The sequence below is a fragment of the Leptonychotes weddellii genome, chromosome X (assembly GCF_054177405.1).
Source record: "Leptonychotes weddellii isolate Sample4059 chromosome X, ASM5417740v2, whole genome shotgun sequence".
NCBI lineage: Eukaryota > Metazoa > Chordata > Mammalia > Carnivora > Phocidae > Leptonychotes > Leptonychotes weddellii.
Genome location: NC_138385.1, coordinates 17,980,485 through 18,006,258, shown reverse-complemented (window position 1 = coordinate 18,006,258; position 25,774 = coordinate 17,980,485). Strand labels below are relative to the sequence as shown.

Sequence of the window (25,774 nt, the reverse complement as noted above, 5' to 3'; positions counted from 1 at the left end):
AGGCCAGGTAATAGGATCAGGTTGAATTGCTTGTCCCAAGAATCCCAGTATCTTCTAGTCCTCTGAGTACCTGGGGGGCAAGGGGCCACACAGCACTTCACAGCAGTTCTTCACAATGTTGCCATGGCTATAGGGATTCTGGACACGATTCTTCCCTGTCCATGAGCCTTTGATCTGCAAGATAAAAGCCAAGGCTTATAGTAAAAATTATGTTGCAGAAATACTTGCAGCATGGAAAGATGAAAAGCTCTGGAGATGGATAGTGGTGATGGTAGCACAACAACATGAATGTACTTCCTGCCACTGAATTCTACATTTAAACATAGCTAAGATGGTACATTTTATATTATGTATATTTTACCACAACAGGAAAAAAAGAAATACCTGCCTAGCCATGGAAAAATGTTCACAATCGAGTGAAAAATCAGAGGCTGAACAGTATGTATTATTTTCAATTAAAAATACGAAATATATATTCATCTAAACAAACATGGGAACAAGTCTGGAAGACTGCAAATCATACCATTAACAATGGTGAATTTAGATAAAAACTTAAAAAAAAAAACAAACCATGGTGACATCCAGGAGGTAAAGTTACAGGGACTTATTTGCTATGTTTTACTCATCTGTATTTTCTGATTTTCTACAATGAGCATGGATTAATTGGTAAGTTTTAAAAAGCAGGGATTTATTCAGTGCAACTGCCCCTCTCCATTCCAAATCCAGAGGCACTAACTAGCCTTTAAGGACCTATGAACAGCTGAAGACCTTGTACCCACTCAACCACTGAACCCCTTCTTTCCAATTCTCAATAGGCACTCAGCTCCAAACAAAGCAGTGTGCTTTCTCTTCCACGCATTGGATTTAACAATCTCCCAAGCCAGGTTTCTGTCTACCTCGACCTCCCAAGCCCTGGAGACTCAGTTCTCAAGCGGGTAATGAGAGAATAGGTTTTGGGGAGAGAAAGAATATGTGATGAGGAAAAGGGAAAGTTGACTCACGTCTTCATTGGTTGTCTGGTTGAGAGCCACGAGGAAAGTGTGAAATCCAGTCAGTCCCACGACGGACCAGAGTGTGAAGAAGCAAATGAGCACTTCTAGAACAGTGAGGTGATGCTAAGGAATGTTGAAGAAGCTACACCAGGGACTCAAGGCCTCAGCCCATACTCATGGCACCAATCACACCATCTTTACCTCTCAGAACATATACCACAAGTGGCCAAGTATCCATATATAACAACAGATGAATTCTAAACTCGCTGCATATATGAAAGGTGAAGGACTCCTCTTTATTCACTACGAGTAGCTCTCTAACATTTCTGGCGTTTTTAAGTGTTTGTTTATTCATCATTAGTTCTTTGAAGAGAACGTTTAGAAGAGGGCCAAAGCTAAATAATGTTGGCCATCACTGCCAGTGGGAAATCCATCAAAAAATAAACCTTATAAATGAAAATTTGGTGGGAAAAACAGAACGTGACTTACAGAAATCCCATCTGAATCTCCTTTTCAGAAATGCAACTGTTGTACAAAATAAGCCTGAGCTGTAACAGAAAGGGAGGACTTTGGTCAAGCGACATAAGGGGTGTACTGAAACAAACACAGGCTGAGCCCGGGATCAGAAGGACTTGTGAGGGAGGCAGTGGAGAACAGGCTGAGGGAAAGACCTCCATTTAAGCCCTGGCCATCTTCCATTCCGGTTGCTACCATTAAGACTATATATTTTTTTTTAATTTCAGATCTTGGCACTCTCTAACATCTAAAAAACGAGACGGTGGGAGAAATGCAGAGAGAACGCCTACTCGAAAGTAGTTTAAGAGGGAGTCACAGGGACATACTGCCAGGGGAGGATATGTTCCAGGAGTTTCTTTCAACGTCTCCAGGAAGCCAATTTTCAAGGATTCTGTTAAATTGGGAGGACAAGTAGAAAGAAAAATCAATGACTTTAGTAAAAAATGCACACTTATCCTAGTACCCACTCATTTCCTTCCCTCCCTATCCCTTGTTACAAGCTGGCAAGAGATTAGCCCTCACTCAGACAAGGGACTCTCACCTACAAGCTGGCAGTATCCTCACTGAAGAGTTTACATTTTCACTGCGGGACGACCTGGCATTGGACTACAGAGTCTGGCAGAAGCCAAGCTTCCTGCTCCTCTCCCTTTCCCTGAGCCCCCAACTATGGCCATGGATGGGGAATATTCATTCATAGATGAAAGAAATCAGAAATATCTAAGAAAAATCCTTTCTCCTCACCAATCCGTGTACCTCCTTTGTTCAAAATCCAGCTGAGAACTCATCTCTTGATCAAGAAGCCTCTTTTAACTCCACATCCCATCTGTCTTTAGGGTGATTTGGTGTGTGTGTGTGCACGCATGCACATGCACACATGCATATGCACACATGTGGGTGTGTATTTTCTGTCTCCCAAAGTAGACCATGAGCTACTGAAAGGCATTTCTCTAGTATAACCCCCTTCTACCACCTGGCACAGAGCAGGTCTTATAAGACAGAAGAAGAAAGTATGCAGTCCTTGGGATCACCTCAGAAATGCCCACTACTCTGGGTACAGACCAGTAATCAGAGCCTCAGTCTTCAGCAGAAGGCCAATGAAAAGGCCAACACGCTCAGGAATACGGATTGATGTGAGCTGAGGTTTGGAGCTCTGCTCAAGAGCAGAGTAGTATTCATTTCTAATTGGTCCTAGGGTGCCTTTGTAATAGTAAAGTCCCACCAAGAAACCCAGCCACTCCCCTCAGCTCTCCTTAAGTCTTCTCCCACCTTTCACCAACAGACACTGCCCTGCATACTCACTGAGAGCCACATAGACGATGTTGAAGGCGAAGACATAGATCGTGAGGAGGGAGAGAGAGAGGATAAAGAGGTAGAAGTAACGGTAGTTCCTCTTTCCAACACAATTCCCCACCCAGGGGCAGTGATGGTCGAAGCGCTCTGTGGGAGAAAGAGAGTCCAGTGCCAAAGCCTCCAAAACAAAGCACAACATGCCATCCACATAGTACCTAATTTAAAGACCCCCAGGATCACTGCCGATTTCAATTATAAAAAAAACACTGGTTTCTATTTTTCACTTTTTCAGAATGTTTTCAGTCATCTCATTTGATCCCCACAATCACCCTGGAAGTCAAGCAAAAGAAGATATTCTTGTCCTCACATTGCAGTTGAAGAAACTAAGGCACTGAGGGGTCAAGTGAACTGCCTCACTGTCAGTTGACAACAGAGACTTTGCTTTTCCAAAGAAAAATCTTAGGTGGACTTACTAAGTTCAGGAAGAATAAGTAGGTGAAAAAATAGCCAAGGAAATTTTAAAAAAATGAGTAGTATGGTTTTTCTTAGCCTCTAGTTTTTTTTAAAAAATGATAAAACTACAGGGGCACCTGGGTGGCTCAGTCGGTTAAGTGTCTGACTCTTGATTTCCACTCAGGTCATGATCTCAGGGTTGTGAGATCCAGTCCTACACTGGGCTCTGAGCTGGGCATGGAGCCTGCTTAAGATTCTCTCTCTCCCTCTCCCTCTGCCCCTCTTCCCCCCCTTCTCTCTACCTCTCTAAAAAAATTAAAAAATCAATGTAAAAACAAAATATAACCATAAAATAATTATAAAGAATAGATGAGGGGTGCCTGGGTGGCATAGCCAGTTGAGGGCCAACTCTTGGTTTTGGCTCAGGTCGTGATCTCAGGGTCGTGAGATCAAGCCTCGAGTCAGGTTCCGCACTCAGTGCGGAGTCTGCTTGAGATTCTCTCCCTCTGCCCCTCCTGCTCCTGCTCGCTCTCTCTAAAGTAAATAAATAAGTCTTTAAAAAAAAAGAATGGATGAACATTTATCCACTGTATAGACAAGTATTTTCTAAGTAACCATAAAAGTAATGAAAGAAAACACAGATATTAAAGAAAAATATATTCGACTCCATAAACCTTAAAAAATAGCTTAAATACATTAAAAATACTATAAAAGAATATTAAACAGGAAAAAACCAACAGAAATATATGTAAATTTTAGACCTTAGTATATGAGAAATCCTTATAAATCAATAACAAATTACAAATACTCCTTCAAGAAAATAGTCAAAGGGCAAAACAGTTAACAAATACCACATAAACATATATTTAAATGTTTTCAGATTCATTAATAATTCAGTGCAATACTAGTACAATTTTTGCCCATCAAAATAAGAATATAAAAAAACAATATCCAGTGCTGGTGATAATAGCTTAAAATGGACACTAATATACTCTTTGTGGGAGTATAAATTGAGAGAGCCTTTCTGAAAAGCAGTTTGGCGGTGTGTATCAACAGCCATAATAAGGCTCACACCCCTTTGGCAAAATAAATCCATTTTCAGTAATTTCTCATAAGGAAATAGAGATGTGCACAGAAATTTAAGTTCAGTAATTTTTTTTTATTTTTTTTTAAAGATTTTATTTATTTATTTGACAGAGAGAGACATAGTGAGAGAGGGAACACAAGCAGGGGGAGTGGGAGAGGGAGAAGCAGGCTTCCCGCGGAGCAGGGAGCCCGATGTGGGACTCGATCCCAGGACCCTGGGATCATGACCTGAGCCGAAGGCAGACGCTTAACGACTGAGCCACCCAGGTGCCCCTAAATTCAGTAATTTTTTATTAGAGTTTTTATTGTGGTAAAATATATAACATGCAATTTGAATATTCATTTTAAGTGTAAAATTTAGTGGCATTAATTACATTCACAATGTTGTGCAACCATCACCATTACCTATTTCCAAAAATTTTCACCACCTCCAAAGAGAAGCTCTGTACCCATTAAAAAGTAACTCTCCACTTTCCCCTTCCCCCAGACCCTGGTAACCTCTAATCTTTCTGTCTCTATGCCTATTCTAGATATATCATGTAAGTGGAATCATACAATATTTGACTTTTTCTGTCTGGCTTCTTTCATTTAGCATAATGTTTCCAAGATTCATCCACATTGTAGCATATATCAGCACTTCATTCCTCCTTATGGCTGAATAATATTCCATTGTACGGATATACCACATTTTGTTTATCCATTCATCTGTTGATGGATACTTGGGTTGTTTCCATCTTTTGGCTACTGTGAACAATACTGCCATGCACACTGACATACAAAAATGTTTGACTATCTATTTTCAATTCTTTTTGGTATTGTTATGGACAGAATTGTGTCCCCCCCCAAATTTATATGTTGAAGCTCTAACCCCCAATGTGACTATATTTGGAGACAGGGTTTCTAAGGAGGTAACTAAGGTTAAATGAGGTCATAAGGGTAGGGCCCTAATCCTGTCAGATGGTATCCTTATAGGAAGAAGATGATGATGAGACACCAGGAAAATGGAGAGTTACTCTTTAAGCAAACCTGCCACATAAAAACATTGGAAACTGTAGATTTACACAGATATATTTTTACTGTATTTTATTTTTATTTTTTTAAGATTTTATTTATTTTAAAGAGAAAGAGAGTGGGGGGAAGGTCCGAGGGAGAGGAAGAGAGAGAATCTCAAGCAGACTCCATGCTGAGCACGGAGCCCTACACAGAGCTTGACCTCACGATCCTGAGATCATGACCTGAGCCAAAATCAAGAGTTGGATGCTTAACTGACTGAGCCACAGGCACCCCTACTGTATTTTAAATCACACTTTTTCTGATAATATAATTAATACATGCTCATCGTAGAAAACTTGAAAAAAAGAAAGAAGAAAAATGAAGGAAGCAAAATCACTCATAATCCCACAACCTATAGATAATAAACTACAAGCATAAGCATCTTGGTGTGTTACCTTGCATATATCTTTACATGTATTTTTTCAAATGTGTAACTAAGATCACACACTATATATAGCCTATCTCCTATTTTATTTCATTTAGCTTTCTGATTTGAGCTTTTCCCATAAGTCTATTGCATGAATGTCCCACAATTTATTTGACCACTTATCTACAGGTGGACAATTAGGTTTATCCAATTTTTCATCATTATAATAATCCTGAGGTAAATATTTCCATACCTAACTCTTTTACCACATCCCTGATTATTTTCTTAGGATAGATTCCTAGAAAGGGAATCACTGGCATCAAAGGGTATACATATTATAAAGCTTTTATGAATCTCACCAGGTTGTCTTCCAAAAAGTTTGTTCCAATTTACACTCCTGTCACGGTAGGACTAAGCATTATCAGGTTTTATTTGCTAATGTTCTAAATTTAAAAAGATCCCGTTTTAATTTTTATTTCTTTGATGTTTAGTAGGGATGACCCTTTTTCATGTTAACTAGTTAATTACATTTCCTGTTTTACGAACTGTCCATATTTCTACTGGAATGTTAATGCTTCTTTTTAAAAATCAGGGGTGCCTGGGTGGCTCAGTCGTTAAGCATCTGCCTTCGGCTCAGGTCATGATCCTAGGGTCCTGGGATCGAGCCCCACATCGGGCTCCCTGCTCAGCAGGAAGCCTGCTTCTCCCTCTCCCACTCCCCCTGCTTGTGTTCCCTCTTCACTATGTCTCTCTATCAAATAAATAAATAAAATCTTTTAAAAAAATCAAATTGCATGAGTTCTTTATATTTAAGAATATTAATAAGGAGAGGGAATTCTTTATGAAAACCTTCATATCAGACCTTCTTGAAATATCAAGTTTCCTAGCTAATTTAAAACAAGTTTTGGGGTGCCTGGGTGGCTCAGTCGTTAAGCGTCTGCCTTTGGCCCAGGTCATGATCCTGGGATTCTGGGATTGAGGCCCACATCAGGCTCCCTGCTCAGCGGGAAGCCTGTTTCTCCCTCTCCCACTCCCCCTGCTTGTGTTCCCTGTCTTGCTGTGTCTCTCTCTGTCAAATAAATAAATAAAATATTTTAAAAAATAAAAAAAATTAGTTTTAATTTATAAAAGTCCTATCTACATACAGATTTTTACCATATAAAGTAAGCTTTATCTTCCCAACATTTGCCTAAAGAATTGGCTAATAAGAAGAAAGCAATGTAGTCAGTCAGGCATGTTCCACGGCATATACAAAGAGTGCTAGAAGTATGCTTGGGGAGCCTGGGTGGCTCAGTCAGTTAAGCGTCTGACTCTTGGTTTTGGCGCAGGTCATGATCTCAGGGTCCTGGGATCGAGTCCCGAACCCTGTGCTGGGCTCTGTGCTCAGTGCAGAGTCTGTTTATTCCTCTCCCCACCCCCAACTCTGCTCCTCCCCCACATCCCCCTACCCTGCACGCATGTGCACTCGAGCTCTCTCTCTCAAATAAGAAAATTAAATCTTTAAAAAAGGAAGTATGCTTATTGGTAAAGTAAGGAGTTGCACATATATGCCTATCAACAGACATATTTACTGCCTGTTTCTGATCTTTCCCAGGGTTCAGCACACACTAGGCAGTGATTACAATTAAGCCACATATACCCAGATAGAAGCACAGACCCATGTATTATGCACACCTGCCACCCTTGCAGCATCAGTAGAGAAAGATGAAGTGACAGTTTTGGAATCAGACCTGCTCCAGTTTCATCTCACATTAATTACATGAACCTGCATAAAGGTGCTTCACCTATTTCCTCATCTGTAAAAAGGGGGTAATACCTATCGCATGGGGTTCTTACGAGTCTTAAATGAGAGAAAGGGAAAGCACTTAGCACAGTGCCTGGGATATAGTAGGAACTCAATAAATGCTAGCAACTTTCTTCTTTGGTAACACTACTTCTTACATATCCCTTCCTTCCCCGATGCTGCCCTCCAGTGGACTAGAGTTCTCCTCCCCCTACGTAAGGTGGGCTCCACTTGAAACAAATCCAGATTTGAAAAACAGGTAAAGTTTACTTCCCCATTTACCAAAAAGGTTTTTTTAAATAAATTTTAGACTAGAGGATATTTAAATTATGATTTGATCTGGGGCGCCTGGGTGGCTCAGTTGGTTAGGCGACTGCCTTCGGCTCAGGTCATGATCCTGGAGTCCCGGGATCGAGTCCCGCATCAGGCTCCCTGCTCAGCAGGGGGTCTGCTTCTCCCTCTGCCCTCTTCCCTCTCGTGCTCTCTGTCTCTCATTCTCTCTCTCTCAAATAAATAAATAAAATCTTTTAAAAAAAATTATGATTTGATCTACTACAGAAGTACAGTTGATTTACAGTTGTTCAGAAGCATGTTTCCTATCTAAAGTTTCCTAACTAAATCTAGCTTATTTCCTATAGAAACCTATCTTCCCACCCCTACTGATTTTTCCCTAGAAAAATAACCCTGACCCTCTCCTTCAGCTCAGCCTTACCCCCCAGACAGAGCCCCTTTGGTTTTACTCACCCACACAGTTGTCACAGATGCTGCAATGGGAGGCCCGGGGAGGCCGAAAGATCTTGCAGGTATAACAGTATTTCAGCTTCACAATCTGGTTGTTGATCTGGAAATTCTTGATACGAGGAGGCGGTCGCTGGCCCTGGGGCACTGCACCATTGGTAGCTTCTGTAGATCAGTAAAGACAGTTAATATCACTGCCAGCCATTATTTGAGCCCCAAAGTCTCACCACTTCTCCAAAAGCAGTGGGAGCAATCACCAGTTCCCTAGGCCCACTGTTTTCTCCAGACTAGCATTGCCTGAGGGCACTCTCAACATCAAAGAGTGTCGTGTCAAATTCTGCTGAATGCCATGCAATTCTTTTGTGCAAATGTGAAAAAAGGTTTCTTCACATTTTTTGGCAGATTACAAAGAAAAACATTCATAAAAGAAATAAAAATGGCTAAAAAATATATAAATATATGAAATGAAAACATTCAAATTCACTAAGAATCAAAGACATAAAAATCAACACAAAGATACTGTTACCTCCTACTATATTAACAAATACTAAAAAGAATAAAAATACCCAGTGTTGGCAAGGACGGGAAGAAGGTATTTTTATACATTATCAGTAAGCAATAAAGCAGTGGCTCCCAAAACTTTAAAGGCATATATTTTTTGACCCTGCAATTCTATTTCTAAGAATTTAACAAAATTACAAAGAGTTACAAAAAAGATGTTAACACAAGGATATTTGTCACAGAGTCCCTTTTAATAGTGAAAACCTGAAAATAACCTCAGTGTCACAATAGGGGGTTGGTTAAGTAAATTATGATACATGCATAGGATGGAATATTATGCAACCATTTAAAATGATATAGACAAGTGAATGAAGACTCAGGACAACAGTCACAATATATTGCACAATGAAAGTGTACACTAGAAAGCAACTAGTGTACATTCTATCTTGCAAAAATAAAATATATGCATGAAAAAAAGACTGGTAATACTTAGAATCAGAAAAATAATCATTTCGGGGCGCCTGGGTGGCTCAGATGGTTAAGCGTCTGCCTTCAGCTCAGGTCATGATCCCAGTGTCCTGGGATCGAGCCCCACATCGGGCTCCTGGCTCAGCGGGGAGTCTGCTTCTCCCTCTTCCTCTGCCTCTCCCACTGCTCATGCTCTCTCTCTCTCTCTGTATCTGTGTCTCAAATGAATAAATAAAATATTTTAAAAAATAATAATCATTTAAAAATAAGAGTAATGCATGCTTATTGTAAAAAGTTTGGAAAAAACAGAAGATATATATAAGAAAAAATAAAAATCACCGACAGTCTCTCAATTCAGGAATATCCATGCATTTTGGTGTATTTCCTTAACAGGTAAATAAACATTCGTGATTTTTAAAAACTTGAGATCATATTATAAATATAATTTTGTACCCTGTATTTTTCACTTAACACTATATGGTGAACATTTTTCCATGGTTGTTAATTTCTCTTCCAAAAATATTAATATTGGCAATATAATATTCCCTCATATGCACATACCATAATTTATTTAACCATTCCATACTGTAGGGCATTTAAGTGGCCTCTGGGTTTTTACTATTTAAATGGTGTTGCATGAAAAAACTTAAAATATTCCAGATAAAGCTTAAATCCCCTCTGATCACCACCCCAATCCCAATTTCCACCTCCCCTCCTCAAGAATAAATACATTTGTTGGGGCACCTGGGTGGCTCAGTCGGTTGAGCGTCCTACTCTTGGTGTCAACTCAGGTCATGATCTCAGGGTAGTGAGATTGAACCCCAAGAGTGGGGCTCCAGGCTCACTTAGAGTCTGCTTGAGATTCTCTCCCTCTCCCTCAGCCCCTCCCCCCATTCTCTTGCTCTCTCTCTCAAATAAATAAAATCTTTTTAAAAAAAGAATATATACATGCATTAAAATTAATTTCTCAAACAGAAAGAAAAAAAGAAAAGCATGTTGAAGTCTGAGCAGTAATATATGAAGTTGCTGGCATTAAAATAGCTAGGCCCATATTAAAAAGAAAAAAAGGAAAAAGAAAAAAATGACGTGCTGAAAATCCTTCTACAGTAATTTGTATAACTCTGATTATTTCCTTTAACTAAACTCTAAGCAAAGTGGAATTACTGGATCAAAGGGTATGAATCCTTAAAGCCCATATTGCTTATTGTCAAAATGCTTCCCAGACAGATTGTATCAATTTGCACGCCCATCCATCTGCAGCATATGAGAATGCCTGTCTCGTTGCACCCTAGATGTGCAGGATAATTCTAAAAACAGAATAATTTTTCAATTCACTTTGATTTTAAAAATATCTGCCATATGGAACTTTTTTCCTTTTTTTGCAGAGTGGGGTGGATGCTGTGAAATCAAACAATAACAGTGTGCCACAAGTCTTAAAAGGATGGGGATAGCTATTCATTAGAGAATGATATAAGTACCAGCATGCCACCTTAATATTCCTTTGCATGGGCTTTACATGAGGGCACCCGTGAGATAGAGTTCATGGTTTATCCTCCCCATGAGGCACTATGATGCAAGGGAATCACAGTGTCGTCTTCTGCCCGTCCCCCAGCCCCCACGCACACAGCATACCCAGCACAGGGATGTAACAAAAACTTGCTAACATAAACATACGAATGAACACAAGAATGCATTCTTCTAAGGAGAGAAACATGCTAAAAGGAGAGGTCTCAATGTGACAGCTCAAGCCTGGGCTCCAGGCCCAGTGATCTGGCAAAACAGAACTAACCTTGCTAACACCTGCTGCTAGATGCCAGAGACAAGTCAAGGCACTGCCTTGACCTTCAGTTTCTCCATATGTGAATGGAAAGAGGATGATAAAAGAATAATCGAGATGGAGAAAAGATGGCACACACAACTCTCCCTCCTATCTTGCTCCTATCTCAGCTTTACCAGGTCTCCCCTGAACTCCAGCTGCACCAGCACACCCAGCCTCTGCTTTCTCCCCACTATTCCCACTCTCACCCCATCCCTAAGTAGTTCAAGCTCAGACGTGCACAAACCTATGTCCCCCTAGTGCAACTAAAACAGGCTGGAACTCTTCAAAAAGAAATTCGCTGAGAAGCTAGAGGGAAATGCAACTAAAATAAACAAAAGAAATACAAAAGCTTGGAAGCTTTCAAACCACTCTAAAGGAGTATCAAATCAACACATTGTATACTTTAAACTTACACAATGTTGTGTCAATTATATCTTGATAAAACTGGAGGAAAAAACATCAAATGGAAATGGGAGAAAATATTTCATTGATGATAGCATGCATATAAACATTAGGAATAAACTCAATATGAGAAACAGAGAAACTAGATTCTAAAACTATAAAAATTTTATTCAAGGGCATAAAATTCAATCTGAAAATAAAGACACAGTATTTTCTTGGATAGGCAGATAATATTATACAAATGTAAATTCTCTCAAAAAATATAAATGTAATATACTACCTATTATAACTTTAATATGTTTGTGTGTTTTTAATTAAATAATATTAAAATAAACAAACAAACAAACACCCTAACAGTTTAAAGGCTAACTATAGATTGGTGGTCCATGGGCATAGCTTTTAGTCTTACAAGTTCTGGGCCCCTTTCTTCTAATCTATCTGGCTTGGATGCTGACTCAAGCTACTTGGGTACTGGACTTGCAAACAATTTCGGCAGGCACTGCTATGGGGTCTGAGGGGCTCCCAGTCCCCGCTAGCACTGGTATCATGGCCTTCTTTCCCAGTGTGAGCTCCTAGGATATTCCCTCCTCTAGCCCTGGGATCTTCTGCTTCAATTTGTGGAGCCACCCTGGCTCCTGGCTAGTGTACCACTTTATCTCTGTCCCAAAGAGACCTACCCTGAGCTGAAAACTGCACTGTAATGAGCCTGTAACTGCTTCCTTTACCCTCCTTTACCTTCCTAGAATTCTCAATGGTTCCTGGCACCATGGCTGTCTCCTCTCACCTTATGTATTGCCTTAAAGCAGGAATTCTTGGTGGGGCTCATGAATGTGCTTCAAAAGATCTATGAATCCCTGAAATTACATCTGAAATTATACATATATGCAAACATATAAGAATATTTTTGGGCAACCTGGGTGGCTCAGTTGGTTAAGCGACTGCCTTCGGCTCAGGTCATGATTCTGGAGTCCCTGGATGGAGTCCCGCATCGGGCTTCCTGCTCGGCAGGGAGTCTGCTTCTCCCTCTGACCCTCCCCTCTCTCATGTGCTCTCTCTCATTCTCTCTCTCTCAAATAAATAAATAAAATCTTTAAAAAAAAAAAAAAAAGAATATTTTTATGAAAAGAAGGCTTATAGCTTTCATCCAAAAAAAAAAAAAAGAACCAAATGAGTTCATGACCCCTCAAAAGTAAAAAAATCCCATCCTCTTGGGAACAGTGCAGCAAGACCTTGGTAACAAACCCCTCCTGAAACACAACCCAACGCAAGGAAGAATGAAGCATATGGCTTTCAAATCTTGCTAAACCTGCCTTACCAAAATCATAGGGTGGTCATGATCTCAGATTCAGGATCTTAGAGGGAAAAGGCTAGAAATGATTCTTAATCTCCAACTACTATTAGGATTCCATTCCCTTAGTGATTAAAGTCACCCACTGCACAGCATCTTGCCAGCTGGTTAGAACACTCACCTATCTCCATTTCTATGAAAGCTGCTTCATCTGGTAGGGCCCGAGGGATCACTCCAGGGTCACTGAAGCTGGTCCTCAACAGTGTAGCCATGGAGAAAAGGAAGAGCATGGCAGCAAACACAGGGATGGCAGGAGACAGCTGGACAGCCAGGTAGCGACATCTGAAGAAAGTAGGTGATTGAACATTTAGTTATACCTACCCTACATTGATCACAAACTGTTACCGGCATGTGGATCCGGTCTCCACAATAAAATCAGCAGTACCTTGAGGGAAGGGACCATGTTGGTTTTCTTCTCTTGAACTACCCATAACTCCTAATATATGGTTCTGCACATAGTAGGAGCTCAACACTTATCTAATTGATGCCACCTATAACCTACAGAAGACAGTCTCAAGGGGCCTCTCCATCACCAAATCCAGTTCCTCCTGTCAGCCTGTTGAGAACCACATTCTCTCTGTGCCTTGGGAAAGGCTCACACCTACTAAGGTCAGGGAAGCAACTGAGCCTGGACTTGTAAGTACCACAGGCTGTTCTCACTCTGGGAATGTCTAGAGTTTTTCATAACCACTCATCTGGCATTAGGCCTGAGCTCAAGGAGGAGGAAGAAAAGATGAGGGCCATCCATGAAGCAGGGTCCCAGCGTCAGACAGTACGTCTGGCATGCTTCAAGGCCAATGAAAAAGCTTCACAGCTGCTGACTGACTTTGCAACATCCATCCTCTTCTCTCCTCAATTAGCTCTACTAGTAGGTACTTAGTGACCTTAGGCAAAGGAATAAGAAAATTGTATCTCCTCAGCACCTCTTCCCAACATCATGTTTGCCCCTCCTCTTTCCTCATAATTCACCTGGAAGGCCATCCCTCTTCCTCTCTGGATATCCCAACTCTACTCATCTTTCAGGTCCCAGAGACATCAATGCCATCGTTGTCATCATCACGACAATTTAATGAGCACTCAGCATATGCCAGGCATTGCACTAAGCCCTTTATATGCATTATCTCATTCAAGTCTCACACTAAATCTAGAAGGTAGAGTCTATTATACCCATTTGATAGCTGAAGACTCTGGGATTTAGAGAAGTCTTGCCTCTTCTGAGAGGCCTATCCTAAGCTGCACTAATCTCTCCCTTCTCTACCACTGTCATCCTCACTGCCAGAGCCTTGTATTGTTTCCTAGCTGGTTTTCACTATGTTGACCTCATCTCCCCCAGCTGGACTTCAGAAGAGCAAGAACCTTGTCTTTTTGAAGTGGGAATGTTTGGGTTTGAATTCTGGCTCTACCAGCTCCTCCTTGGGTGAATTAATTAACTTCAGTCTCCTTAGCTGTGAAATGAGGATAATAATAGTACTACATAGGGTTATTGTGTGGATCAAATGCATGAATATAAATAAAGTGCTTAGAACTGCACCTGACACATAGTAAACGTTAAGTAAATGTCAGCTCTTAACATTACCATCGTAGTTCTATATCTCCCAGAGCTTAATACAAGTATGGGAACAAAGAAGCTATCAACAAATACTTGTGGCACTCAATTGAATTTCAAACCAAATAAATAGGAATGTGTGGTGAGAGTTATCACTGACCTATTTTTATTCTCTTCCTCCTGAGGCACATTTTTTCCTTCAATACAGAGATCTTCTCTTGGAGGCAGATTCTAAGTGGATGAGCAAGGACCAGAGGGAGAGCGGAGAAAGTAATCTGAGGAAAAAGGCTTACCTCGTTGGCATGGGGATTAAGCAAGCTGCTGTCCACTCTGAGTGAACATTTAACCCCAGGTTGTACATTCACTGTAGTTTTGGAACAATCCACATGAGATCCTCCCCCTGTCTCCCTGCCACACACATGACTGCGGGTGGGGGGGGGCGGCAGGTGCAAACCAACTATAATATTAGGCTGAGCAGTTTGTCAGCAGAAGGTGAACATATGTAGTGAACTTGCAAAATGATTTTGTGGCTTTTTGTTTGCTTGCCTGCTCGTTTGTTTTTAACAAAATCCTTGGTCATAGACTGATTTTGTATGATTTACTTCCTTCCCCTAAAAGCTAAGGGTAGGGGGTATAATTTGAAGAACTGAAGGATCTGACTACGTACAGGGTAATTAAGGCCCTTGCATATCACCAGCTTGTGGATTACCTTCTTTTCCATGTTCCACCTTCAGTAGTACAGATAATCAAGAAGTGAATTTGGAAACAAAAGTCACCTCCGCCTAATCAGGGACCCAAAGGACACAGGAGAAACATAAGACTGTTTCACAAGCAAGCCAAGTAAAATTACCACACTAACAGAAAATAGCCATCTTTCTAGTCACTGCCCATTTCTAAGATCACTCTTTGAAAACAAACAAATAATTTCTCTAGGACCCAAACTGCTCTGGGTGTACAGTCTCCAATGAATAGAAAAATCAGAGCTATCTGATTGGCCACCGAAGGGATTTTAAATCATTTTATTACAGGAAAAAGATATAGAGAAAATAAAACAATCTCTCTCCCTCGTACACACACACACGCGTGCGCGCACACACACGCGTGCACGCACACACACACACACACAAGATCAATGTTGCCCCCATGCATGAAGGACCTGAGATTAACTAAGTCTCATTCCAACACCTGCTTGTTAACCAGACAAAGGACAACTTAGATTTGAATTATGCTACGCCATCAAGGATAAAGGTCTCTGTAATCTCTACACGGACTATCTTCTGCACCTGCTAAAACAATCCACTCTGTATGTCAACAAGTACACAATAGGCTCATTGTATTGTTCTCCAGAGATGAGGCTATTGGCAGCCAGTTGTCACTAGCGAGTGGGTGTGGCTGGGAAGGCAGATGTGGGACCAGCAGGCCTTTCCACTCCAAGTAAGAGGAAACAGAGAGCCAGTAGCTAAGACTGCTGTTAACTACAGCCTATCATGTCTGTCTTTAATAGTTATGATCAAAAATACCCCCTTAGGGGGCACCTGGGTGGCTCAGTTGGTTGTCTGCCTTCGGCTCAGGTCATGATTCCAGGGTTCTGGGATCGAGCCCCACGTCCAGCTCCCTGCTCAGGGGCGAGGAGCCTGCTTCTTCCTTTCCCCACTGCTCCTGCTCTCTCTCTCAAATAATTTAATAAAATATTTTTTAAAAATACCCCCTTAAGTTAATCCCGTAATTGCAGCAAGCTAGAGATCTGTCTCTGACAGGAATAGGGTATGTGAAAATTGGGTGGCAATTCCCAATATCAATCTGAAAAGTCAGGAGTATCCTAAATCACTAATTCATCCTACTGGAGGACTGGATCTGTCATCCATGAATATAAGCTAACTGTTTTTGAAATCCCCTAGTATTTTCCATTTATATTACTTCTTGGAATAATGATATTCATACACTTCTTGAAACAGAACTCTCTTTTGTCTTCAGAGTACTAAGAGGCTTTCCCCCTTCCAAAGGGTTTAGAAGTCGCTTTTCTCCCTTGTGAATTTTATAAACGCAACCATGTCCCCACTATCTTCCTTTACGCCACCTGAAGAAATATTATTTTAAGCCACCTTCTACCAACTTCTTGTTTGGCCTCAGGCTTCCATAGCTGGGCTACATGACTGGACTTCCACATGTCCCATGGGCCACATGGTGGTACTGTCTAGCAGTAACCAGCAGTGCCAGGCTGGGCTGGTGTGTCATGTCCCATCCCCCATTCCTAGCACGCTAGTTCATTGGCGGGACAATGATAATGACACAGACTTCAACTGACATGAAAAAACTCAAGAGATTCATGAGTGGATCTGGTAAGAAACCAGACAGATTCCATAGCAGAGCTCTGCCTCACAGACTGGGAGCATGGATTGGTGTTCTAAACAATACTCTACCTCTAAGTCTCCCTAATAGCTCAGTGCAATCAATCAGCCAACAAGTATTTATGTGTCTAACAAATGAAGAACAAGAGAAAATAGGATTTAATTTTGTTGGGAAAAACATAACTAACATATGAAACAGCTAAAGAATAAGATAAGACCAATAACCAAGTGTTAGGATGGTGATTCAGACTCTAAGGACTGTAAGTGGTCAGAGAAGAGCTCTCTTGGGAAGTTGGTGGCTGCTTAAAACCACTCCCATAGCAGCTGTTAAGGGTGCCTTTAAGGAAAAGCTGTGCTTGGAACAGCAGAAAGGGTCCAAGGTTAGAGTCCCATGATGGCCCTTGTCTCACATAATAGTAATAAGCCTTTGCTATAAGTCCTCACTGATATGGACGGTTGTCTGTTCTCTTACACACTACCTACTTCTAAAGCATAGTAAACATGTAGAATCACCTATAAGACTGGCTCAAGGGTCTTCTGATGACACTCAAGAGTCTGCTGATAGGGAAAAAGTTTCCTTGGACACTAAAAACATAATTTAAAATCAGCCTCTAGATTGACTGCTATGTGAAGGTCAGAGGAAGATGCATAAGGCTGTTTTGCTCCAGTAGCAATGGGGAAAATTAACCAAACAGGGACATCTTCAATTCTGAGGCAATGAGCCATCTTCTCACTGAGGAGGGCCAAAATCTCTAGCCAGGCAAACCTGCTAAGTAGTTGCTAAATCGCAGTGATAATAGCAAATTTCACATTTCGATTATAACAAAAATAACAAATTTCAAATACAACAAATAACAAATTTCAAATATAATATACTCCTGCTCAAAAATTTAGAACAATTCCCTGCTGCTTATTATATTAATCCCCAAACCCCACAAGCCAGTATTCCAAGGCCCTCCATTAACTGGCTTTATCTAATCATCATCATAAGGTTCTTGCCTTCTCATTGCACCATTCCAGAAATATCCCCCTAATTACCCTGAATTCACTAGCTTCTTGCTATTGCAAAAGGCATAAGGTACCTCCTTTGTTCTTAAACACAATACCAGCTCAGGTGTCTCTGAGGAAGAAGATTTAGGAGGTCTCTTCTTTCCCTCAATAAACATCTCAACTGATGTCAGCATGCTGGGGGAAATCCCTGTTCTTTGTGCTCACTTTTCCCAAAATAGAAGATCACTATACTCAATTGAGACTCATTCTCAAAAGATGGGAGGGGCGCCTAGTGGCGCAGTGAGTTAAGCGTCCAGCTCTTGGTTTCAACTCAGGTCACGATCTCAGGGTCCTGGGATGGAGCCCCGCATCCGGCTCTGCACTCAGCATGGAGTCCGCTTGAGATTCTCTCTCCCTCTGCCCCTCCTGCTCATTCTCCTCATTGTCTCTCTCTCTCTCTCAAATAAATAAATAAATATTTAAAAAAAAAGATGGGAGATGCATTCAGTAGAGATTGACAGTGTGAAACTCATCACCACAAAAGGTAGTAGAGGCTGAAAATATACAAATAAATTCTGAATGATGGAACTGCAAAGAAAGGAAAGCATACTGTTCAGGAGACACAACCCAACCCTTCTCCAGGGAATGTGCTTTATCAGGAAGTTGAACTTAGCTACGTACCTTAACAGATTGGTATCAGAGAGGCAACTATGACTTTCTAAAACTGCCATTTGGTTGACCAAGTCTTAGACAGAATCTTGGGCTAGGTAAAGCACAAGACAGAACCTCCATAGAAGAATTTTCCAGAGAATGTTCTCTTGGTTAGAGATCATGATAAAGCCACTTTTTCCTCCTCCCAATCTCATGTAAGTAACTTCAGGAACCTGGACCTTGGAATTATAGACACAAATATTCTGCCATGTCAGTTTGGTTTTGGTCTACATAGCTCTGTGTTCCCTCAACCTGGTAACTTTGTGTTGTCATATTGCTTTTTCTCTTCCATCTCTCTGCAGGGACATCATGCCCCTCTCATCAGGATCACCCACATGGTAATGAGGTAGGGAGAACACATTGCTTAATTTTTCTCCAAGCCATCCTCATTCGGGCATCAGGGACTATGAGTAGCCACAGAGGTGATGATCCCCCCTAACCCACAAAACTTCCTTTCTAGGTTCACACTAAACATAGGCTTCTCTGTTCTTGCAAGACTACCAGAATGCTATGCCAGAATGCTATTAGTTTTCTACAAAGACACCTTCACTTCCTAGGAGCATGAGCTGGGGAGGCCCAAATAACCTAGATGCCACTAGGTAACACAATTACTAGCTAGGAAGAACCCAGAATATGCTAGTCTAGCATTTGGCACTATGTACACTTTAGTAAATCTGAATGTCTTCAGGATTCCATAGTCAAAAGATAACAATGAGATGAAAGGTAGTGTCATATAGAGGCATTGGCTGGCTGACTGATCTCAATAAAGGGACCTCTCTTCTGTGGGCCTGATTTCCTTACCTGCAAAAGGATAGCGATAGTCTCCAAGACCCCTTCCAGTTCTACCATTCTATGATTCTGTGAGTCAATACTGTTATATTTTAAGTGTATCCAGAATGTATTAATTCAGTCACCTTTATTGACCACCTACTCTACATAGGGTCTGGTGGAAGGCACCGTGGGGGGCTATACAGACATAGGAGATAGTCCCTGACATTGAAAGAGCTCAAAGTGTAATAATCATAGAATTTAGAAATCTAAGAAATGTCATATGATGATGTGTTAAATGAGCAGTATGTACAATTAGTCCTACAAATGCAGAAATTACTGGAAAGGCTTCATGAAGGAAGACTCAAGAAGGGACTTGAAAGAGAGGTAGAATTTGCATAGACTAGAAGTGGGTCAATTATGAAGCAGCACTACAAAGCTTTTTTCAGTTCATCCAATTCAATGACTCCTCTACATATCAAAAGCACCTGCAAGGGTCAGTCCAACAGGGTTCAATAGTGCCTTGATACAATTTCCTCTACATACAGCACGATGAGGCATAAGTGCTGATCGTAGAAGCAAAGTGCTTCTACTTCAGGGGTCAAGAGTCACACAGTCATTCTTGTCACAAGAGAAGTCTGGGTACCTTGACCCCACCTGTAATCTGGTCATAAAGTTAAAAGAGACAGCTAGGAAGCCAATTCCAGAAGACAGTGCACTTGGTCCTTCCTCCAAGCTTTATCAGGAAGTTGAATTTAACTAAACACCACAATAGTCTTTGAGTAGCTGGACACCTCACAGTTGTCAGTGCCATTCCACTATAATGTCCTGACATTACCGGCCAAGCTGGTGGCTACTTGTTCAGACAAGCTAGACAGGGTTTGGGCAGAAAAGAAGGAGAATGGTTCATGTGGTCAAAGCTGAAACTGGCATATCCACTCACATTTCCTAAATACCTCACCCTAAAAATAAATTAGGAAATCCTTTTTTTAAGCACTGCACAATTTTCACTCTGCTTTTAAAGTCAATACGTTTACCATAGTTACAGTTACATTTAAATATGAAATATATTTAAATACAGCTACCTACTGGTAATCCAACCATTCCTTTTCAGTGTGTATATTTTAATCTTCCAGACAAACACAACAGTTACACAGAATTTCAGACTCTCAGACTTGCAGGAGGCTTAGTGATAATCTAGCCCAATTTCCCATCCCAGGCAGGAATCTACTTTGTGACAGCAGCCCTGGGAGATGGCCACCGAGTATCTCTGGAAACACTTCTAACAATACAGAGCTAGCTAGCTCCTAGATGGACAACCTTCTTTCATTTTATATATTCAACCTATACTGTCTGTCCACTGAAAATTACAGGTCCCTCCTTTGAGAAGTCTAAACGTGTAAAGGCAAAATCCCAAAATAAAAAGATATCCACTGGCACTACTAATACTGCATGTTTTTCATCAAGGGGTGCCCACATGCCTGACCAGATTTCCCCAGCCATCTGGCTGACCCAAGGCTGTGCAATGGGCAGCTATAAATCAACTTGCACTTGTTCCTAAGCACCTGCTGCAGGCAAGACCCTATTACAAAAATGCAGGTCCAGATGTGCAGCAAGATCTAGACTTCCCTAAGGCAAAAATGCAGCGGCCAGAGGATGTGGAATCGACACTCCTCGACAATTTGAGGATGAAAATAGTCCTCTGTCACTGGTGGTTCAGATGCCCTCACCTGCCTGAAGGCAGGGGACTAGATCAGCTGATTTCCTGAGGTCTCCCTAAATTCTAATGCTAACAAAGGGGCCCATATTCTGCCCCCCAAATCCTATCCCCCACTGTGTGGTTGGTAGTGAATTATATACTCCAAAGGAAAAGGTCGACCAGAAAGCGATTGCATGCCTCAGAGGTATGCTAGTGTCCTTTGTACAGCCTGTCATTAGCTAGGCATAAGGCAGCCACCACCTAGAGTGTCTGTGTGTCTGTATGTGACACACACACACACACACACACAAACACGTGCACATGTGTACAAACAGATTCCACCACTCTCAGTAAAACGATTCATCACCAGGGTCCTCTCCCCTTTGGTCAGCTTTATGCTTTCCCATTCCACTCCTTCGCTCACACGTTAACTTCTTTCTCCCTTCTCCTCTCCCTTTTCCCTCCCCCCAGCCCTACCCACAAACATATTTACTCTATCTGGGTGGCTCAGTTGGTTAAACGTTGGACTCTTGATTTCAGCTCAGGTCATGATCTCAGGGTTGTGGGATGGAGCCCTGCATTGGGCTCCGCGCTCAGCCCAGAGTCTGCTTGTCCCTCTCCCTCTGCTCCTGGCTTGCTTGCTTTCTCTCTCTCTCTCAAATAAATAAATAAAATCTTTAAAAAAATATTTACTCTATCACACAGATAGCTGGAACTCAAGGCAGTTCACAGACAACCTTACCCTTCATATCTGAGGGCAAAGCACAAGAAATAACTTGGGAAAAAAAGTCATCTTGGTAGAAAACTCAACCTGCCTCCGTCAAACAGTAACTTGGCTAATTATAAGCTTCATCCCACAGGCAGTTTTGTTCAGAGGCTTCTGGGGCCTAAGTGGGACAGATCCAAATCAGACTCTGTCTGGCTCCCAGATACAAAAAGGGCCAAGCGCCAATAGCTCCAAATTTCAAGTTCCCCTGGACCAGAGGTTTCCCGGACCCAGAATTACCAGCTCACTCAGGGCCTGAAAACAAATCTCATCTCTGTTTCAAATGGCTCCAACCACAAAAATTTAACTCTAAGATGGAAGGGTGTGGTGGCAGAAAGAGCTAGTGATTCAGCAGCAGGAGGATGGAAAGAGAGGGAGAATGATAGAGAGCAGAGTTCAGCTCTGTACTTCCAAAAAGCAGCAAGGCAGGAATAAAGAGAAAAAAACAAACAACTTGGAGAGAAGGGTGAGAGGGGAAACATTTTGTTTTAATGTTACACATACGCCTGCCTGACCGCACATGCTCACTTGTACCACACACAAGTACACACATAACACGCTCCACCATAAACCTCAGACTGGAAAGCAGCTAAGAAGCCATCACCAACCGACTTTGCCAAATACTTCACAAAGTCAGCAGCAACAGCAGCAGCAAAAGTGCCTTTGACAAAGAGCCTCTCTGACCTTCCTTTCCTAGCCCTGTTATAAACTGCCCCCTCCTCCCCCTGCTGTTATTCAAGCCAGCTTCAACCATCAAAAAGTCTGGCAAAGCAGCCTGAAAAATCACTCCTGATGCACTGGGAAAGCCTGGAGCCCTTACAAAAGAAGGGCAAAAATGAGCTCCAAGAGACCAGAGCTCATTTTAATTACCCACAGAGGCTGGCCAAGGAGCCCCCTCCTCCCTCCCATGGCCACACCCCAGCATGGGAGCTCCATTTTCAGGTCATTCTAGTATATGAACTATAGCAGGCTCATATCAGGTGTGGCTCCCAGTCTACACACACACCTCTTGGCTCCTCAGAGCCCTCCTCATAATAATCCTAAACCAATTAGCATTGCTTCCATCCCTAGAGTATACAGTATTCTCAGCACACCCAGCAGTCATGCCATAGTACCCTAGAATCCAACTGGCCACCTCCCTAGAGCAGTGACCTATACAGGATTCAAACAGTGGCTCTAGTACTAGCTATTACATGGCAGAAAAAAATAACTCCAAGGCTGGTATGAGGCACACACAGAATACAGAATTGTTTATGTTGAGTGATCCTGAGTGAAACTCACATTTAATAAGCACATATGTACCACACATGCGGCTAGTTTGTGGCACAGTTGAGGCTGGAACTGATCTGTAGGTCCCCAATTCTGATGGCTTTTCAATTTAATCGCTAGCAGACAGCTGAGCCCTAAGGAAATAGGACCCAGAATAACAGAATAGGTGAGTTTTGTGGTATCGAGTTATGACCATGAGGGCTGCCCCTAGGCCCAAAAGGGGTGGGGAAGAGGGAGTCTGCCACTAAGCAACTAAGGAGACCACTGAAAAAGAGAGGTGAATAACAAAGACAAATTCCTTTATTTCCCAAGTGTGCCAAGGGTAACGCCAAATCAGTGCTATAAAATTGGGGTCAAAGGTCTTGGCCTTTTTAGGAAGCAGGTACTCTGCTAAAAGCACAAAGAAATGAATTCGGTTGGCATGATCTAAGGACATTGCTCAAGAGGATAGTGCCATCCAAGGACCATCCACAAACTTCCCAGAAAGACGGTTCTTCCTCTAGACCCAAAGTAACCATAATCAGGTAACTCTACTCAATGGAAACTCACTCGAAGGCGAAGAAGAGTGTACATGTCCCCAGGATGAGGAAGAGGGTCAAATAGAAGATGCCCTTTTGCCGGGCCATCATGACTCGCCCATCACAGCAGAAGGTGTTCCTGCCTGGGAGTTTCTCCCATTTCCGTGTCACCTTCTTTCTCACCACCATCACAGACATGATTGGAATTCCTGGTCCAAAATGAGCTTTGTGATTACAAGAGGGAAGAAACAGAAGCTGAGCCCAGCTTTGAAATCACGATGCCTTCTATTGCTGCCGCGGGGTCAAACATCATCAAAAGTCCAATTTCTAGCCCTAAGAAAAAGCACAAAAGGAAAAAAAATGAGGCAGGAACAAGAAAATGCAGTTCAATCCTCCTTTCCCAGAGGTGGAAAGATGAGCACTGCCTGAAGGGGTAAGGGTAGGGAAGCGGGAAAAGTTTATTTCCAATCTGTTTGTCCCCTAAAAGGAGAAAAGGTTAAAGGTTCCCAAAAAAAAGGAAGGGAGCTAGCATATCTTCTTAAATAAATCCCTATGCTTCCAATATAATACTGTTCATTTGATCATCATAGAACCTTGGAACTAGAAGGGATTTTATGGGTGATAACCCCAATTACTTTGTTTTGGAAATGAGTAAAGTTAAGACCAAAGAGAGGAAATAACTTGTCCAGGGTCACACAGCTGCAAAGCTAAGCCAAGAAAACACATCTGCTGACTTCCAGTCCAGGGCACTTTCCAGTATACCACACTGTTCTATAATCATCAGTAAGAGGACTCTAAAAACAATAGTAGAGTTTCTGTCCTTAAGGAGCCATTCCCTCCCCTCCTCCACTTCACCTTCTTTCTTCAATTAGCCACTCAAATATGAATCACACCCGGGAACAAGTCACCCTCTGGCAGGGCTAGGAGGTTCTGGACACTCTGTACACATACCCAGGTTGTATTTACTCAAAACAGATTTCCCCTAATCAAACCCTCTGTAACTTCCTGAGTTCGGGAAATGAACCAATCTTGCCAGTCTAGCCTAACATTTGTGGGAATCTTAATGAAACCACATCACAGATCTGTAGGTGAAAGGCTGACTTAAGCAGGAGAGGTTCTGGAATGGTTGCGGGTGGGGGTGGGTGGACATGGCAGCAGCTAAGAAAAGTCATAAAGGTGCTTGCTTTCTGGGACATTTCATAACTGCCATCTCTACTTGGCATCCTGAACCCCCAGGCCCAGCCTTTCTCAACCACTGCCACCCTTCTCCTCTCAGGTGTGGTGCTGTGGCTTCTGTTTACTGACACCACATGCCCCACGCTGGCAAGAATGAGGTGGAAGCTGCAGGCTGCCTGACTGATGAGAAACAACCAACCCGAAATCATTCCGGGCTGGAGAGGGCAAGGGTCCAAATAGAAACCAGGAGATGAGCAGGGAAATGAGAAAGCAAGAAGGCTTGGCCAAAGGGAGGGAGCACCAGAGGTGCAGAGAACACTTCCTTTGTGTAAAACTAACCTGGAAAATAATCTCCTCCAGATAAACCGGCCCAGCGGGAGAAGAGAGACCAGGAAGGGGAGCCGGGCCCTGGGAGAACAAAGATCAAAATCGGTCGAGAGCCAGCGACCGGCCCACCAGCCGGGGACCGGAGGCCCGAGTCCTGGGCAGGCGGCGGGCGCGGCCTCGGGAGGCCAGCCCTGCCTCCGCCACGCAGCCGACCACCGCCCCAGGAAGGTTGGGACGCGCGCCACCTCCACACGCTCGTACACACTCACACACGCCCCGCCACGTGTAGTCACCCGCGGTCAGGGGCTCGGCGGCAGCCCCGCTGAGAAGGGCGGGTGCCTATGTCCGCGCGGCCGGGCGCAGCGGAGGGGTTGGCAGCCCACCATGCGGCCGAGCCCAAGAGACCCCAACCCCCACCCCTCGTTACCTGAACCCGGGAGACCGAACTCGGCCGGGAACTGAGGGCAGGAAGTGCACCGTCCCAGGGGAACGCGTCAGCTGCCACGGGTGGCAGCGACTTCTCCTCCCCAGCCCGGAGGCTGCCTCCTCCTGACAAGGGGCCCCAATGGTCGGGGCCCTAAACCAGCTGTGGCAACCGCCCACCGCTGGCCGAATGGAACGCTCCTCACGTCACCAGGTCGTTCCAGTAGTTGCTCGCCCGCCATTGGCTGGTCGGCCTCGGCGCCTCCGCCCCTGCCTCCCCTGCCCCGAACTACCATTGGCTATCCCAAACGCCACTCGACGCTGCCTCCGCCCCACTCCCCCACCCATCTCCCGGCTTCGTGCCCACCTGCCAAGCCACTGCCAGCCTCCCTTTGGGGTCCGAGCGCCACTGTGGGA

General features: G+C 42.8%; 1 protein-coding gene across 2 annotated transcripts in view; it reads right to left on the bottom strand.

Annotated features, from left to right (window-relative positions):
- The window catches only part of ZDHHC9 (zDHHC palmitoyltransferase 9), a 31,601-nt gene extending 6,043 nt beyond the window's left edge, over window positions 1-25,558 (bottom strand). Inside the window, exons 1-9 of one of the 2 annotated variants that reach the window (XM_081808267.1) lie at window positions 25,362-25,558; window positions 24,947-25,015; window positions 23,463-23,764; window positions 12,938-13,098; window positions 8,285-8,443; window positions 2,808-2,945; window positions 1,853-1,899; window positions 1,002-1,106; window positions 71-174 (exon numbers count right to left, since the gene is read on the bottom strand). In XM_081808267.1, coding sequence (XP_081664393.1) covers window positions 71-174; window positions 1,002-1,106; window positions 1,853-1,899; window positions 2,808-2,945; window positions 8,285-8,443; window positions 12,938-13,098; window positions 23,463-23,629 — 881 coding nt within the window. In that variant the 5' untranslated portion in view covers window positions 23,630-23,764; window positions 24,947-25,015; window positions 25,362-25,558. The remainder of the gene's footprint in view (window positions 1-70; window positions 175-1,001; window positions 1,107-1,852; window positions 1,900-2,807; window positions 2,946-8,284; window positions 8,444-12,937; window positions 13,099-23,462; window positions 23,765-24,946; window positions 25,016-25,361) is intronic. The other variant, XM_081808268.1, reaches the window with a different exon arrangement.
- Window positions 25,559-25,774: the final 216 nt, after the last annotated feature.